Source organism: Ambystoma mexicanum, chromosome 8 (genome assembly GCF_040938575.1).
Source record: "Ambystoma mexicanum isolate Mex_15411 chromosome 8, UKY_AmexF1_1, whole genome shotgun sequence".
NCBI classification, from domain to species: Eukaryota; Metazoa; Chordata; class Amphibia; order Caudata; family Ambystomatidae; genus Ambystoma; species Ambystoma mexicanum.
In genome coordinates, this window is record NC_090929.1 from 1080118327 (window position 1) to 1080135326 (window position 17000).

General features: G+C 43.3%; 1 protein-coding gene across 6 annotated transcripts in view; it reads left to right on the forward strand.

Moving 5' to 3' along the window:
- The window catches only part of UBR4 (ubiquitin protein ligase E3 component n-recognin 4), a 2945062-nt gene that overhangs the window by 733708 nt on the left and 2194354 nt on the right, over positions 1-17000 (forward strand). For all 6 annotated transcript variants that reach the window (XM_069611069.1, XM_069611071.1, XM_069611072.1 and 3 more), the window contains exons 24-25: positions 13927-14049; positions 14857-15086. In XM_069611069.1, coding sequence (XP_069467170.1) covers positions 13927-14049; positions 14857-15086 — 353 coding nt within the window. The remainder of the gene's footprint in view (positions 1-13926; positions 14050-14856; positions 15087-17000) is intronic.

Below are 17000 nucleotides of genomic sequence, written 5' to 3' on the forward strand. Positions count from 1 at the left end.
CCAGTCCCCCATTACCTTCTTCCTGCTTAGGAAAGGTCACAATGACTCTTACAGGTCTGATGTTGGTTCGATCTCTTTGCTGCACTTAAGAGCCAACTTCATCAGTGTCCCTCGCCTGCGATCCTCGACTTATTCTGATATCCTTGATATTTTACGGGGGAACTGCGCCACTTGTAGTGGTTTCCCTCGAATGATCTCGGCTTTCTTGCATGGGGCAGGCCCCCACCCTGGTTCGTTCATGGTCATGCTACCACCAATTCCTCTCCTCTCTGGCTCTCGGGTACGCCGATTGTTCAGTGTTTGCTCACCAGGGATCTGCGTCGCTTGTAGTGGCTTCCCTCAGATTGTCTCTGCTTTGGTGCCCGGGCCAGCGGCCCACCCTGGTTCATTCAGGGTCATGCTACCACCATTTCTATGCTGACAGTTCAGCGCTCGTTCTCTGGGTTCCCAGCGAGTTTAGAATTGGCGGGTTCCGTGTCCCGCAATGGCTATGCCTCTCCCAAGGCTCACGCCAGCAGGGACCCTCCCCTGCTTGGAGACGCACTGCTCGCTCTCTCTTCGTCCTTGTTCTTCTCTACATGACGTGTGTTCTCCTTTCAACCCACTCCTTTCAGTCGATTGGTTACGTTACCTTAGAGACATTTTCTTTCTCCTGAAAAACAGCATGCCTCAGCCTCTTCTTCGGCCCAGTCTTGATACTTGACAAGATTTGGTAGTCCCATGTGTGCCATTAGGTTCACTAGTGAAGGGCATTCTTCACGGGAGTCCTTGTTCCCAAAGGGGGGGTCTTTTTTGGTGAGGTCCTACTTGCCTCGACCCCTAGGGAGGGTGTTGCGGAGAGGCCTCACTGCCCTAGCATCACGTGAGGGTGTGGGAGGGTCGCCTCCCTCCCTCAGCTTGCAAAGAGGGGACAAACTCCCTCGATTCGTCAAACTTCATATATCTGCTTGAATCATTTATTTTTGGGGCGATTGTCAGCCCTAAGGTTACTAGTACAGAGTAGCTGTGTCCCCTTTCATGGTTTCCTGTCGCACATACCACCTTACAATGGAGTACTACTGTGGGGGTCCCCCCTATCCCTATACTTACTATTATTATTTTTTTCTGGCAACATTTTATTATTTTTGGTGTACCTGGGACAGGCTGGTGTCAATAAGCCATTTCTAACTAATTTTTCTGGTGCACTATCATGCACCATCTTTTTATCTGCATAATTTCGATTTGAGTAGCATTTACTCAACATGGCTTCCATGTAGTGGTTTAAGATCTGTCCTTTGGTCATGTTGCTTTTTGGCTGTCTTTCAACCTTCCCAAGTTGAAAACTTCCATATAAGGTAAAATACTTTCGCAGGGTCCGACCTGACTCACAAACTGCTTTTTGTATCTGAACTGGAGGAAATGGGGGTTGGGATGATTTGGTCCCAATCAAAATAACAGGCAGGAAATGTCTGCTGATGTATGTTAGGGAGATTTTTGCACACACAACCTGCTGGTGAGGGCTTTGTAATTTATCTAACCTAATGGTAGAACAGTATGCCACCCAAAAGGATAGACCAGACTCTCCAGTGCTAGCATGCCTCAGAGCAGTCAGGCTTTCATTCAGGAGTAAGGAAGGCTGGCAGGCAGGTACAATTATTCCCAATGGATACAACAAAATAGTCACTTAAGCTCCGAACTTGATAAATATCCAGACGGTACGCTGAAGAATGGTGGTAGATCCTGCAAGAAGGCACTAACAAAAAGTTAATATTTGCTCTATCATTTTTCTTAGATAAGATAACAGAGACTCATGAATGTTAAAGATCAAGAGACCTGAATGATAATTGACGATCACGTTTTTTTATTTTGCAACATATAATGCTTTCCTTTTTCTTTTTTAAGATGTAAAGAAATATATTAACTTTATTAAAGGCTGAGAACCTCTAGCACAAAAAAAATCTCACTCGGTCAGAGGACCACCTAATATATATATATATATACATATCTGATGTATACTGGACTGGGTTAGTGAGACCAGGCCTAACTATACTAATAGTCTTGAAAAAATAGACTAGTATAACTACAAAGTTTTTTTCAACACTTTTGAAATGTCTTTCATAACAAATGTTTTGGACCCAGACATTGCATACATGATGAAAAAGACTAATACACAAGTCACTACAACACTCAAATTAAACACCATTAAAACAATCAGATGACACAGTACAATAAATACACTCATATGAGTATATCACTCAAATGACATAAAACAATCCCGACATGTTTCAGTTCTTCCAGGCTGTTATTGCATGAACATTCTTCAGGGGAGAAGACAAATAATTTCTTGATGTACACCATGCATTCCAGGGCCACACGTGGGTTATTCCATAATACGAGGCACAAAATGCTCCTTATTTAGTAATTTCGTAGCTGATGCTTTCAGTACACGCACCACTAGCTCCAAAATTCTTTTTTCAATTTTGTATACAATTCAAAAAGGCTCATTAATAGTCGGACATCTCAAATAGACCTGCAGGGTTTTGGAATGCTCATCATTTTTTATAACATTTTCAAAAAGTGATTGCAAGTATCATTGCTTTCACCATATGGTTACAAGCACAGAATGCAGTTAAACAGGTCAACTCAAAGAGATCTGTCATGTACATCGGTTCCACATAACCCTTGTAATTCAACAGCTGTATGTTTTACATATCTTCAGTCTTCCGATTTGTAAATGCACAATGTCCATAAATTGTATTCCTGTGTCATACAATTTCGAGAATACATTTCTTTTCGCTAATGTATGTTGCGCAGCCGCACTGCTGAGATTCTAATCGTCAAAAAACTCACTGGGTGAATTACGCCGGGAAAGGTGAAGGTCTTGTGGTGGCTTGTTTGTGAAACAAACCACAGTGTTCTGCGAGTAACAGTGGTTTGACTAACGCCAGCCTTCTCTACCTAGTAGTGATCGAGTTCGTGTTGCATCAGATTTGTGAAATATAACTGGACTGAGGAATGCTTATGGCTGCTCGGAGGGCATTATTTTGCAAAACCTGAAGCTTAGGCAGGTTTCTCTGGCTGGTACTGAGGTAGAGGGTGTTGCAATAGTCCAATGTGGACAGTATCACGGCTCTTGCAAGGGTGGTGCAGCTGTTAGTGGACAAAAAGGATATGCAAGCATTTATCAGTTTTGACGTGTAGGCTGTTGAGGATGAGGTGGTGTTAACTTGTCTTTGCAGGGTTAAAGCAAGATCTAAGTAGAAGCCTAAGGTTTTGGCTTCATTGTCCACTTTGATGAGATTGCCATCAATGTTGAAGGTGGAATAATTGCGGCCAAGTTTGTTGAGTCTCAATTTTGATCCAATGAGTAATAACTGTTTTATCATTGTTGAGACCTAATCCGTGCATGGCCATCCAAGACTGAATTTTGCTGTAGATATTATTTAGGAGAGTGGAATCTGTTTGATAGTCGCCTGATAGTGTGATTATCTGCGTATCATCTGTGTAGTTTGTATATTATATGCCAAGGTCATCTCAGAGGTCAAATAGGAGCTTGGTGAGTATATTATATAGGGTGGGGGAGACACAAGAACCTTGTGGGACTCCACAAGATGGGGGCAGGGTCGGCTGAGGCAGTTGGGGAGAAGACCCTCCTGGATCTTTTCTAGAGGAAGTATTTGACCCAAGCTGCCACTTTACTACACACAGTAATGGTTAGCATCCAGATTCAAGGGTACCGCACTGATGGCTTTGCTTACCTACAAAAGGTCAGGTCAGGATGCAAACAATAGCAAAGAGATAGGGTGTTGCTTTAAAGTATATGGTAGGACAGCAGAAAACATACAATCTTTCCTAACAGGCATATTACACACAAAGGAGGGAAACTGTGGCACCACAGTGATATAATATATATCTGATGCAGGCGTGCAATACAGTGTCATAAAAATGAATAAGTTATCAGCAAAAGTCTCCAAAAATCCATTGCTTGGTGAAGAACTCCAGGTATCTAAGGGGGACGCTAGACAAATTCCACAGTTCATAAGAAGTCTGTAGGTTGATCTGTGGTTATGATGAAAAGTGCGCTAAGTCCAAGTTCCTCCCCACAGGTACCCAGGAGACTGAAGCTGACCCCCGGGGACATTAGCAGAAACCCAGAAGAAGCGATCTTGTGAAGAGTTCAAGATCCAGCAGGAGAAAAGAAGCAGAGCAGAATTCGGCCTCCAATGTTTACCAATGGGGGGGAAATGCACTAGATTGATTTTCAGAATCAGTCCTGTGGACAGATTCTTAGAGGCCACTGTGTTCTGGTGGATGGGAAAAGTTGCTTAGACTTAGGAAAGTGCGACAGTGGAGAAGGGTTCAGTTAACCATACACGGAGCACTCTTAATAAAAACAAGTTGGGCATAATGTTTAACAGTACAGTTATTTTTATGTAGGCCTTAGACAATCTCTTAGCAATGAAAAACCACAGTTAAGTAACAAACTAAAACATTCACTACTAACATACAGACATTCTCTTTGGTGTGCTCTGCACCAACACTTTACTTTTAGAATACAGTTAGATCAGTTTCAGAATACTGTAGGATTAGCAAAGGAAGTGAATCAAAATAACCAGGTAAGTAACTTTTAGTTCGAGAACAAACATGCTGAAAAGAAAGAAGCTAAAACTGCACATGAAGGCACTACACCTTAAAAAGCCATTTTTTAGTTAGAAAAGAGGGGGCCTAGTGCCCTACGGTTACGGTCTCAATACAGTTCTCTTCAGAATGCTAGGAGTCTTTTTAAGAGTCTACACAAAGGCAGTTTGGAAGTGTCTCAAAGTTAGATGTAAATTATGTAAATTCAAGCTTTGGTTCTATTGAAGAAAGTCCAGGGGTCTTTGGTGCAGAGGCTCCTTTTGGTGTCTGTTTCTTGGGTCCGGCTAGTTTGTCGTTCCGATGGATCGGTATGGACATCTGAACACCTCCGAAGAAATGTTGAAGCACCAATGAAGGCCTTCAGGAGATAAGCAAAGGATTAGGGCATCACTGGGATAGTTGAAGAAAGTGCTGCTGGCTGGCTTGCTTTCCCTGAGTTCCCAGTCTTCAGCAGAATGCTCCTATTTGTAAGGGTCTTGACTCCAATGAAGATTTGCCAAATAGCTGCAGGTGTCCCCTTTTTATACACAATTCAAACTGTCGTCTCGCCCCAATCCCGCCAATGGTAAGATGCTGCACCATTCAAATTGACAAAGGCTGCCCTTAATGTCCAAATGAAATTGGAGTTTTAGCACAGCAGCAGTGTTTCACCTGGCAAACCAACGTCCCAAGAGTTGCAGCAGGCATCCTCTTTAAGTTCTACTTCGGATTCCTTCATCCAGTGGTCGACTTTGCCTTTCAAGCCAAACAGCCTCGCCTTTTATGCAGGTTTCTCCCATTCTTTCCAGCCTAGCTGTCAGACACCCAACAGAGTGGCTCTTTGTCGGACAGACAGCCGGCCAATCACTTAAGACTGCATTCCTGTCTCCTAGGAGACTAAGCAGAGGGAGTTTCGGCACCTCCTTGGCTTCCTGTTCCCACCAGACACCCTGGAGCCAGAGGTGGGTTTCACTTGTGAATCCTGCCAAAGACAAAACAAAGGGACCAAACATAGTTTGGCGCGCAGAGTAAATATCAAGAAGCACCTTTCCACAAAGAAATGGCAAAAAAAGAAGACCGGGCCATTTTGTCAAATTGCACACTTGGGTGCTTTACTGCAGCTGCGGACGCAGCCCACGGTAAATGCGCACCACGGTAGTTAAAAGTAAACCACTGCCAACAGCCATTCAGCGAAGAAAGGGTAACAAAAAAATGTTTCATGAGACTAGACAAACAGGATTTTAAGTAACCCCTCCAGCACCCTATTGTAAGATGGTGTGTGCTGAATCTAGAAAGTTACAAGTGTAAGTAAAGTCAATTTTACTTCACTGCTCTTGGAATCAGTAGTTTATCAAAGAGAAGGTATTTAAACCTTTGGGAAATCTGAAAGACTTCCCTGTGACACACTGCATGGAAGTTGCTGTGCGACACAATGTAAAAGATGGCGCCTATGGAGTTTGTCAGACTCCTCAACCAAAAGAAACAGTTAAAAATCACATTGAAATACATGAGCGAGTGGGGGGAAAAAGGGGGTCTCACACTCTCCAGTTTAAGAATTCAAGTCCTCAAAATCCAGCAAAGTTGCTGGAGGTCTCTAAGGTAGAGAGGAATTAGCACATTTCTGAGAAATCTCCCTAACAAAAGCGAAGAAAAGGCGATATAGGTCGCCTACTTCTTCATCTGATTCCTCTCCAGAGAGGAGGATAGTCTGTCCCATCTAAATCCTCGACACCAGCTCAGTGGGAGGAATTCAGGCAGGAAATGCTAAACATTTTTGAGAAGGAATCCCCGACCCCCTCACCAAAAACAAAAGAAAAAAGCCATTCTCCTGTCGTGACTTTGAAAGCAGACAACGAAAGGGCTGAGTCTAAATCCTGCACACCCTCGAACCGTTGATGTCTCAACACAATAAAAAATCGTCTGAAGACTGTCGAGGGTCAAGCCCTTTGAGGGCTCCGTCGACACCAGGACCGACGCATAAATCCACGAAGAGATCCATGCCATTATTGTTTAAGAAACCGTAGACTCCATCAGCGCTTTTGTCCACAAAACCTCTAGTAATTGCGAAAGAAACAGAAAAATCTTTTATAAGCCTTTGCTAAGGAAAGATTTGTTCAGATCTCGATCTTCCATTTATGAGGAGCACAAGCCATCGGACCAGGACACTCCTCCATTTGGGCTGGAGTATGGCACTCCCAACGTCCAAGATGCTCTCATATCTGAGGAGTCCATGTTAAAGGACTTGTATGAGTGCTCTTGACACATCTGATGTTCTGATCTCCTCAGACGTCCCCTTCTCTAAACTTCTCACCACTTCTCTCTCTTGGAGTGATCACTTTCTCCTTTCTTCCCACCTCACTCTTCTCTGCAGGTCAAGCCGTCTACAGCACTGCCACCTACCTTCTTCGTCATCCGACCCATGTAGCGTGTGTCAGTTGAGGCTTTTGCCACTACTTTTTCTCCTCCTCCTGCACCTTTGGCTGACTCACACCCTGACACAGCCCTTTTTAACCGTCATCTCTCTACTTCTAACACTGTATGTCCTTGCCCCTGTAATGAGGATCCACTTTAAGCCCAAATCCAAGTGCAATTCTAGGTACTATTCCGACATTGCCACCCTTAAACGCATATGTAGGGCTGCGGAGAGGAAGTGGAGGGCCTCGGGCACATCCCCTGACGAACTGGCCTGCTGCCTGCTCCAAAGGCAGTACAGACTGTTCTCTCTAGGAAGAGAGCCTACATCCAAGCACGCATCTGTGTCATCTAACAACTCTGCTAAAATTTTCAAAATCTGCACAGAGCTGGCCAATCCTGCAGCAGTCTCTCCCAGGCCCTCTGCACGACCTTGGCCTCTCATGTCACTACTAAAACTCAGGACATCTTGTCCACCCTCTCTTCCTCTACCTCCTGTGCCACTCCTGGCCTGTCTGAGGCCCTTTCTCCCCCTTGCTCCTTGCTTTTCCTTGCTCCTGACGATGTTTCTAGACAAGCCTGATCTATGAAAGTCTCATCAAAGCAGTTTCTCCCCAGCTCATCCAGAACTATTGAGGACCATATAGACACCCTTGCTCCATTTCTGCAATCACTCCTTTGCCACTGGAACTTCCCCTCCCCCTTAAGCACTCTTGTGCATCCCCTTCTAAAGAAGCCCTCGGCAGATCCTTCCTCTCTGGCTAACTATCGCCCGATCTCATCACTTCTTTCCAGGGCAAACTCTTGTAAAAGCTGGCCATCTCGCAGCTTAATCTACATACTGAATCTGTTGGTTGCCTCAATGAACACCAGTCTGGCTTCAGAGCTTCCAGAAGCACGGAAACTGCTCTCCTGTAGATGCCAATGCGACAAATGTCAAGCACAAATAATCGAAGAAGCCGCTAGAGACCTGGCCCCATTTATTAGTAAATGTATAAATGCATCAACCCGCACCTGCAATGTCCCAACTAACTTGAAGGCTGCTTGGGTTTTACATCTGCTAAAGAAAGCGTGACTGGACCCAACCATTCAAACTAACTATAGGCCCATCACAACAGTCCCATTCCTTCTTAAAATATGAGTTAAAGTGGCATACTTCCAAATTCAGTACTATCTTGAGACTAATAATCTCTTAGGACTAAGACAATCTGGTTTCAGACCACTTCACGGTACTGAAACTGCATTGATTGATTTGAAAATGCAAAAGGACAACAGGCAATGTGCCTTGCTACTCCTACTAGACCTATCTGCTTCTTTTGATTAGGTAGATCACAAAGTCCTTTGTAAACACCTGTCCTCTGCTGCCAACTTCTCTCAGGAAGCCTCAGAATGGATTCAATCCTTTAACAGGTCAATGAGAGTCTTCTCTCCATCGGCAGCTGCTGATCCATCCCCGATCACAGAGCTTGTGTGTTTCACCAACCATGTATAATATATTTACAAAGCCTTTGTTTGACAATTTGGGCCATCTGGGTATCATCTACACTAACTATGCGGATGATACCCAGATACTCCTACCCCTCTCTGGCGATTACGTCTCAGATCTGGCCCTTATCAACAAAATATACCTAATCATTCAGGCATGGAAGGCAACCCATGGCCTATGCCTGAATGACGATAAGACCGGCCAACCTCAGTAAACTTGATGCTCAATACACATCGTTCAGTATTGATGGCATTATCATTAAAGTTGCTAAAGAGACTAAAACTTTAGGATTTTATCTGGATTCATCTTTGAACATGGGTAAGCAAGTCAATATCACGGCCTCTGCAACGGCGTACACCTGTAAGCTAATTCATGCCTGCAAACCTTAACTATCCACCAAGAGCTGTATCACACTATCGAGAGCCTTAATCTTGTCGAAACCCGACTACTGCAATGCCCTATATGCAGGAGTCTGCAAACAGATCACTAACAAACTACACATTTTACAAACCAGTGCTCTCAGAACCGCATTAAGCATCCCAAGAAGAGAACTTATTTCCGAGGTCAGAAGAAAAAACAAATGGTTTTCCATTAAGTATAGGATTCAACTCAAACTAGTTTCCATCACCCATAAGTGCCTAAACAATGCTGCCCCACAATACCTTCGAGCAAAAATTATCAGAAAATCTGCCTCTCGCCCTAGTAGGGCTGCCAACTCCTGCTCGATTGCAGTTCCCAGATTCAACTTGAAAAGGGCAGGTGGGAACAGCTTTCCTGTTCAGGCTGCTCAATAGTGGAACGCCCTCCAAATTGACCAGACCTTCCGAAGCTTCAGGAAAAACACAAAAAAATGGGCTAGCTAGAAATGACATCTAATGCCACCTATTGCCCATAATTCGAAGCCAGACCAGCCCGACCTCTTTAAAGTACTTCTCGATCCCTGCTTACACCTCTCCACCTTTCTGTACTTTACCAGATTCCTGCATGACCAATATGTTACCTTTTTACTGTATATTATGTCTGTAATGTATCTGTGTATGTAATTGTATGTTATTGTAACTTCATCCAAACTTTATGCTATGCGCCCAGATACCTAAGGTTTTTGTGCGCTTTACAAATCAATAAACAAACAGGGTCTACTACCCTTGTATTACTGAAAGTAATCGGAAAGTAATCTATGGTCTTACCCCCCCCCCTAGAAATAATGTTGGGTGTTCTAAATAAGGTCTGTGCTTTGATCTTTGTATTTAAAGCATAGAAGTGTGTTTTTATTGTGTGTTTATATGCTTTATCATAGAACTTACTTGCCCAAGAATCTCTCGGTCTGCATATATATAACATACACCCTTTATTTTTACAATACATATTGTGTCAGTGTTTCTTTGGACCATATTGTTAGGGAGAATTCTCATTTCTTTGTTCCTTCCCTTCTACCTTAGAGACCCCCACCTCTTTCGCTGTTCTTTAGGACATTTTATTTTTATCCTGGAGATTTTTCTTTGATTTGAACCCTGTGTTTCTTTTGGTTTTGGAGTCTGACAAACTCCATAGGCAACATCTTTTTGTATTGTGACACACTGCTTCCTCAGGGTAGTGTCACAGAGAAGTCCTTTGTATTTCTCAAAGATTTTAATACCTTCTCTTGGATAAACTACTGTTTCCAAGAGTAGTAAAGTGAAATTGACTTTACTTACCCTTTTCTCTTTGTTGACCCTGCACACACCATCTTACATAGTGCTGGAGAGGTTACTTAGTATCCCCTTTGTCTACCTCCTCATGTAACATTTTTATGTTACCCTTTCTAAAATTAATGGCTGGTGGCAGTGGTTTATTTTTCCTACCATTGTGCGTTTGTACCGCAGGCTGAATCCTGCACTGGAGATTACCGACTCAAACCCGTGACCAGACGCCACAGCACAATGCCAACAGTGAGCCTTCATTCCCCCAGTGATTTATTATTGGACCATTCCTAATTTTCTACGGGATTTGGGTCCTGAGATCCCTTATATCTTTTGGGCTGCACCTCTCCCCGTCTGGTTTGCTTTGGGCGCAAAGTCCTGCTTAACTTGCCACTATCTAGTACTGATCTAGGTTGTTGGTGTCCGGGTCTGTACTTCTGGGGTCCCACTGAAGATCCCCAGGGGTGACCGGGGCTACTCTTCACACTGGACCTGGACTTTAGTCACTTAAGTCCTCCACTTTGCATTGCCGCAATTGGCCTTCACTAACTGAACTTTGGTATTGTAATTGTACTAATTGAGTGTGCCCTCCTGGCTACTCATATTCATCCTCAGGAACCTTTTGGGACACCTAAAAGACTTGATAGGCAAGGGTTGGACTTCCAAATTTAGTATATGGTGCTGGGCTTCACTGTGAGATAACATTTGCTTCCTACTTTAAAAGATGGTATTTCATGTATTTTTATGCCAAAGTAATTTTAAGTGGCATGTAACCAACTCTGTGTTGTATATATGTTCTAAAGTACGTTTACTTACCATGATATTTAAAGTCTGTCTTAGTGTAGTATTGTAATAAAATATTATTTTATAATTTACCTGTGTGGGTCTTTTACTTACCTGTTCTGCTAAGTGTTGTGCTACCCCACAGTGCCCCCTTCCTCCTTAGTTCAGCCTTGGTGCTTGCTCACAATTACTTAAGTGAGTGGCTTTGTGCAGATTTGGGTTGTTTGCCCGTAATGGAAAGGTTTGCGTCCGTCCGAAAAGACAGTAGCTAACTTGACTGTTACGGTCAAACAACCCAAGCATACCTTACAAATACACTCCCCATCCCCCTTACTTCCCTTTTGGCGGCACACCTCGCTGTGTGCTGCCGACTCCCTGCAACACCGGTTCTTACGTGCTTGGGAACCGGCACTGCAGGGTTCTTTCCTTTTTATTATTTTTTTCTTCTAACTTTATTCCCCTATGCGGGGACACCCCCGCAACCCCTGTTCCCATTATAGCGAGCAAAGGGAGCGGGGGACACCCGTGACACCTTGTTCGCTATAATGGTCAGGTATGCCATATTTGTTGCCATATTTGATTGTTTGGTTGTACAGGATTTTCATACAGCCTAAATTCGGTCAAATATTCCATACAGTTTGTTTCAATGTTTTGCTAGTATTTCCACTTTGACCATGTGTGGTTGTAGGAAACGTTGCTTAAACATAGGTTAGATTCTCCAAGTGCTATCCCAAATAGAGACTTTGAAAAGTCCTCAGAACAACTGCTTATTGGATTATATACTTTCCTATATCGCCTAGGGGTGAATGTATACATTTGTTTTATAGTGTTGGTGTGACAATATTTGGTTAAAAGTTTTACTTACTGTGCATTTCAAAGGCCTAATAACTCTTTATATAACTTTGTACTTACCAGTCTAACTGAAATTATTGGTTTTGTGTGGTCTCATTGTAGCCCTAGACCACTCACATTCCTCCCGAGACGAAGATTTGCCACTCTGCTACCTACCTTTATTGGGTTTGGCTAATGTCTGTGTCCCCCGGTTCACCATAATAGTGGCCTCACAAAGTCCTTTCCTAGGTTTGAGTTTGGAAATCCATCTTAACCACCTTCAAGATCGGTGCCTGCCTTAGCTAGACTTGGGTCACGCTGACCATTCCATGCACAGTTATGGGAGTCCTCTTTAATCGTAGTTGCAATGATCATATTTCATCATACTCTGTTCTGTCCATCTGGTAGATCCCTCTAACTGTGCGTTTTTTTGCAAGATTGGCACCTCCACTAGCCAGACCCAGGCTTGTCACTGAAATCGACTTCCTCACCCACTGCCTATGGACCTCCTGCAACCAGAGGCAATGGTAGTTGACTTCGACCTATACTTACCCTTGGTGGTATTTTTAGGGATTTAAGTTCAGGCGACGAGTTTGCTCATTACTTTAGATTCCCCCTCACCCAATACGGATTCAGTAGATGTGTAGCCCAATCCCTGTAACTACCCTTAACTGACCGTGGGCAGTGGATTTGTGGTTCGGGGTTCCCGTCTGGAGGACCCTCTGTGCCTAGGAATCAGAGGATACCACTTCCCTCTTGGGGAACACATTTAGTTTACCTCTTGGTCCTTCACTATTTCATACTTGCCTGTTGGCGTTAGCCAAGTCTTGTTTGTGGGATTGATGGGGGAGGGGGAGCAGGGACCTTTGGACTGCTTTGACCCTTATTCAGATAATTATCTTTTAACTAGTTAACTAGAACATTGGTACTTTTACCTCAGTAGAGAATTACTTCTTATGCTTTTAAGATAATACATTCTAATTATAAGCTATATCACCCCTACTCACTTTACCTAAAACAGTATTGATTTTGTTCTGCTTTTGTATTTAAAAAAACATTAGTTGTGTTCAGCCCTCTTTTGGAGTTATCTATTGTGTATGTGGTGGTTTACTTGGTGTGTAGTGCCCTTCACTCTGATTGTACTTATTTTCTTAATAAATAGAATATTTTTATACATTTGTGTAGACATTCAAAAACTTGATTGTGTTTATTGTAGCACTAGACCAAATGCCTGATCTCCCAAGTCTGTCTTACTGCTCGACTATTGCTACCCAGATAGTTTGATTAGATCCAAGTTTCCAAATCCCTTACATATCCACTAAGTTAGCCTCTGAAAACCCAACCAGTTTTTGTTCTGAAAATTAGATTTACTTGATTATTCTTAACAGATTGAGGACTCTTTAGGTCTGCATAACTACTGTGACCATGTTCTCCCTTCTGACATAACCTGCAAAGTGTGTGGCATTTTAATGTTGGGGAACTTTCTTTTAGGTTTTGGAGTAAGTTGGATTAACTTGGAACCTTTACTGTTTGCTTAGACCTACTGTATTGTGGGCTTATCTACCTTGTATTAGTAATTTGAACTGTGTTTTACTTGATGCAATAGGTGTAAAAAATATGTATATTCTATATAATGCATTCATTATTTGAACTGTGTTTTACTTAATGCAATACTTAAAATATAGTACAAATATGCATATTTTGTCTATGTTGTGCGGGCCGAACTGTTCTGACTGCTCTGTCACTTTAGCATTGAGAGATTTTTGTACAGGCTTGGTGGGCACCCTGTCAGGAACCTACTGGTTTGGTCTTCTGACCACTCATCAAATGGATTCTGAAAAATCTCAATACCAGCTACTTTCAGAGACCAGACGTTAAGGGGAAACTCACCCAATTGCGAGTAGGTTGATCTTCCCATGCTCCAAACACACAACCTTAGTAACATCTCCCTCATGCTGTTTTTGCACTGAAATATCCAGAACTCTGGCACACAACCTGCTCAGTGTACATACTTTATTCCCATACAATCTGCCATCTGTACAGAGTCACAGTGCTCAGAATTATCAGTGCTAAGAAGCGTTTTGATTGTCTTCCCGTATTATGCCTGCCATGCACACTTATGTTTTGATTTCTACCCAGGAGCATCTTGTGAAGCAGGGATTAAAAGCAGATGAGGCTGCCTCTCTTTCCGAGCTCACATCCATCAAGTGCAGCTCAGTCAAATATGATGTGGAGCTAGCAGAAGAGTACATTGCCCGTCAGGTAAGTTGTTTTCAATGGCAAATAGCAATTTCGCAGTTGTGGCATGTGATCACTGTGTGAGTGTGGTACTGTGGTGCTCTAGTGGTGGGAATAAGATTGGTTATTGTGAGGGTTAGGATGGGATGCTTCTGAGTGACGATGGCACTGGCAAAAGAGAAATCGCAAGCATGATGTGCTAAGCCAAGGTTACGGATATTTTGCTTTGTTATAATAGAATGCTTCCTAAGCTGGAGTTTCAAAAAATGAGTAATTATCCAGCTTTGCGAATGGGCAGTGTAATGCAAGGCTCAATGCATAACATGGCCATGGGTGAATCGTGGAACTAGCTGTGTACTATTTTCAGGTCAGGTTCTCTTGTTCGGTCATTGAGCGGTTCTTCCGGAAGGAGATTTAATTGTTGGAAGGAGGCGTCTACAAGGTCTCATTCTTGCACTGAGTTGTGGATGCACCAAGTAGAATTGCTGGATGCTGTAGTGTGGTGCGAACAGTTTGCACCTGGGTGGAGCTTTGTGCCACTTGAGGCACTTTGGATGGTTTTCAAGGGTCCATGGTGGATCTCGGACTGTAGAAATGGAGAGTTGCTGGGTTTTGTTATATTAGTGTTTTTACGGTGCAGTGTGTTTCTGTGCTGTTGGTGTGCTCCATGTTGGTGGTGTAATGCCATGCTCCTTGGAGAGCGTGCTTCGTGTTGGCGCATGTTAGGATGTAGCATTGGTGTGCTATGTTCGGGTGCTCAGTGATCACACTGTGTTGGTGTTGCTTGAAGGTTGGACTCCTAATCTAATGCAGTTGCCCCTTTTTCCTCAGATTTCCTCTTTCTGTGGAGTTGACTTTTACAGCTTTCTCAAGTTGCATGAGGTACCCAATCTGCAGTCCATCTACACTCTGGATGCAGTTATCTCCAAGGTGCAGGTGTCGCTAGATGAACACTTCTCAAAGACTGCTGCTGAGACAGACCCGCACAAGGCTTCAGAGATTACAAAGAACCTCCTGCCAGCCACTATGCAGCTCATCGACACTTATGCAGCTTTCACCAGGTGAGGGATGTGATAAATAACTTTTTTTCTCCGAAGACCAGAAGACTTGTCTTAATTATCAGGGAAGAGTGAGAGTAGTCTTCATGCGATGGGATTGCTCGTGTTCGTAGGGATTGTGAATTCTCTTCACAGAACATGGACTGCATGCACCTGCCCTCACTGAGGGAAGGAGTAACTTTTATTCGGCATGTGGATAAGATCCCTTTACTATCTTGAAGTAGAGAATTGGCACATTTAAGCCCACATGGCCATGTACAACCTAGTGGCACCTGGTGCAAGGCACAGCTATCTATGCAGTGGCTACTGTGAGGGATCTGAAAGGTCAGGCGGACACAAAGTTGTAGTTTTCTAAATGTTTGCCATTTATTAAAAATAAAGAGCGGTGAGAAACGCCCATCTTTCCCTATCCTAACGATGTTCCTGCCTAGCAAACTTAAAGAAAGATGACAGTGTCCAAATGCATCTGACCCTCACACTAATACATGTAACCAAAGTGTACAAGGTAAATTGATATTTTTACATTTCAACAAAACAGTGCAAAAGTTCAAACGTATAGTTCTTACAAAATACTCCTTGCATCCAGTGTTTGACAGCCTTCCCCTTGATCAGTTAAGGAAAACCCTTGAAAAATTCAACAAATTTCTTTTTAGTTCAACACAAAATGTCTTTTCCTTCCAATGAGTCCCTCCACTTGGTAAAGTAAGTCACTTTCACAAAACGCTTATTGAAAAACCAAAGCAATTGTTTTCCTCCACACAGTATCCTTCCCAGGATGTAAAGCAGATATTCGAATATCACAATCTTCCAGTTAAATACTTTTGTCAGGATAGCACAGGAACTGTCTTTTGTGATGTTCCTGCTTGGCAGGATGATACAAGTTAAGTTTCTTTCCACAATACTTTTTTTTTTTTTACCACAACTACATTTATTCAAAGCCATTGTTTCATTTCTAGTGCACTTGCTTTCTAGGACTAATGGCGACTGGTCCTTTTCTTGGTTTACTCTCCTGCCAGGAAGAACACACTCCTACTGCAACAATTAGTCTCTTCTGTTTTGGTAATATTAAGGTTTTCCACACCAGTATCCCGTGTGAGTAGGTTTGAACAATGGTGGCCTATCTTTAGTGTCTCTTGACTGTTGGCGATGGGGGTTACAGATTTCCTCATGTTGACATTCCATAAAAGGAGAATTGTGCACTGTTTGCCTTTTTAATTCTGCTTGCACAGTATTCAAAATGATCTGGTATTAGTAAATGTTCTGCTCGTAGTGGTCCCAGGTTACCTGTTACTGCAGGCCAACTCACCGGCTTCTCTCAGCATCTCTGTCTCACTTCTAGCTGCTGCGGCTGACCTTTTATGTGGATCAGCAATCCCGTTGACAGCTCTCTTGTACCTGCCACTGCCTGCACAGCTCTTTGGAGCTCTACCGGTTCTGTCGGGTCTCCACGTCCTCCAGCACCTCTGAGTGACTCGAGTCTAGTTGGGAGCATGTCTCCCACACAACTGGGCTTCTCGCCATGCTGTAAACCACAACTCTGCTTCCTGTTGCGTGTACTGTGCAAAACTGCACTCCTCCTCTTCCCGGGTCGGCTCCTGCTGGCGCTTGCACTCCAGCTTCATCTCCAACGGCTTTGGCCTCTCTCCTGACTGCTTCTGCCTCTGCTACTCCTTCCCCTTGCTGTAGCTCATTCTCAGGTTTAAATGTGCAACTCTGGTGCCTTAGCTCCCAGAAACTAGACCGTACATTCCTATTAGCTGTATCTTTTGATCTTCATTTACTGTGTCCCTCCTCCTCGTCCCAGTATCACAGGCATTAAGTCCTTAGTGGACTGAATGTAACCAGAGCTTGGACATGTTATGTGAATAGCATTTACATTGTTTGGCTCTACTTTACAATACGCTCTGTGTTTCAGGG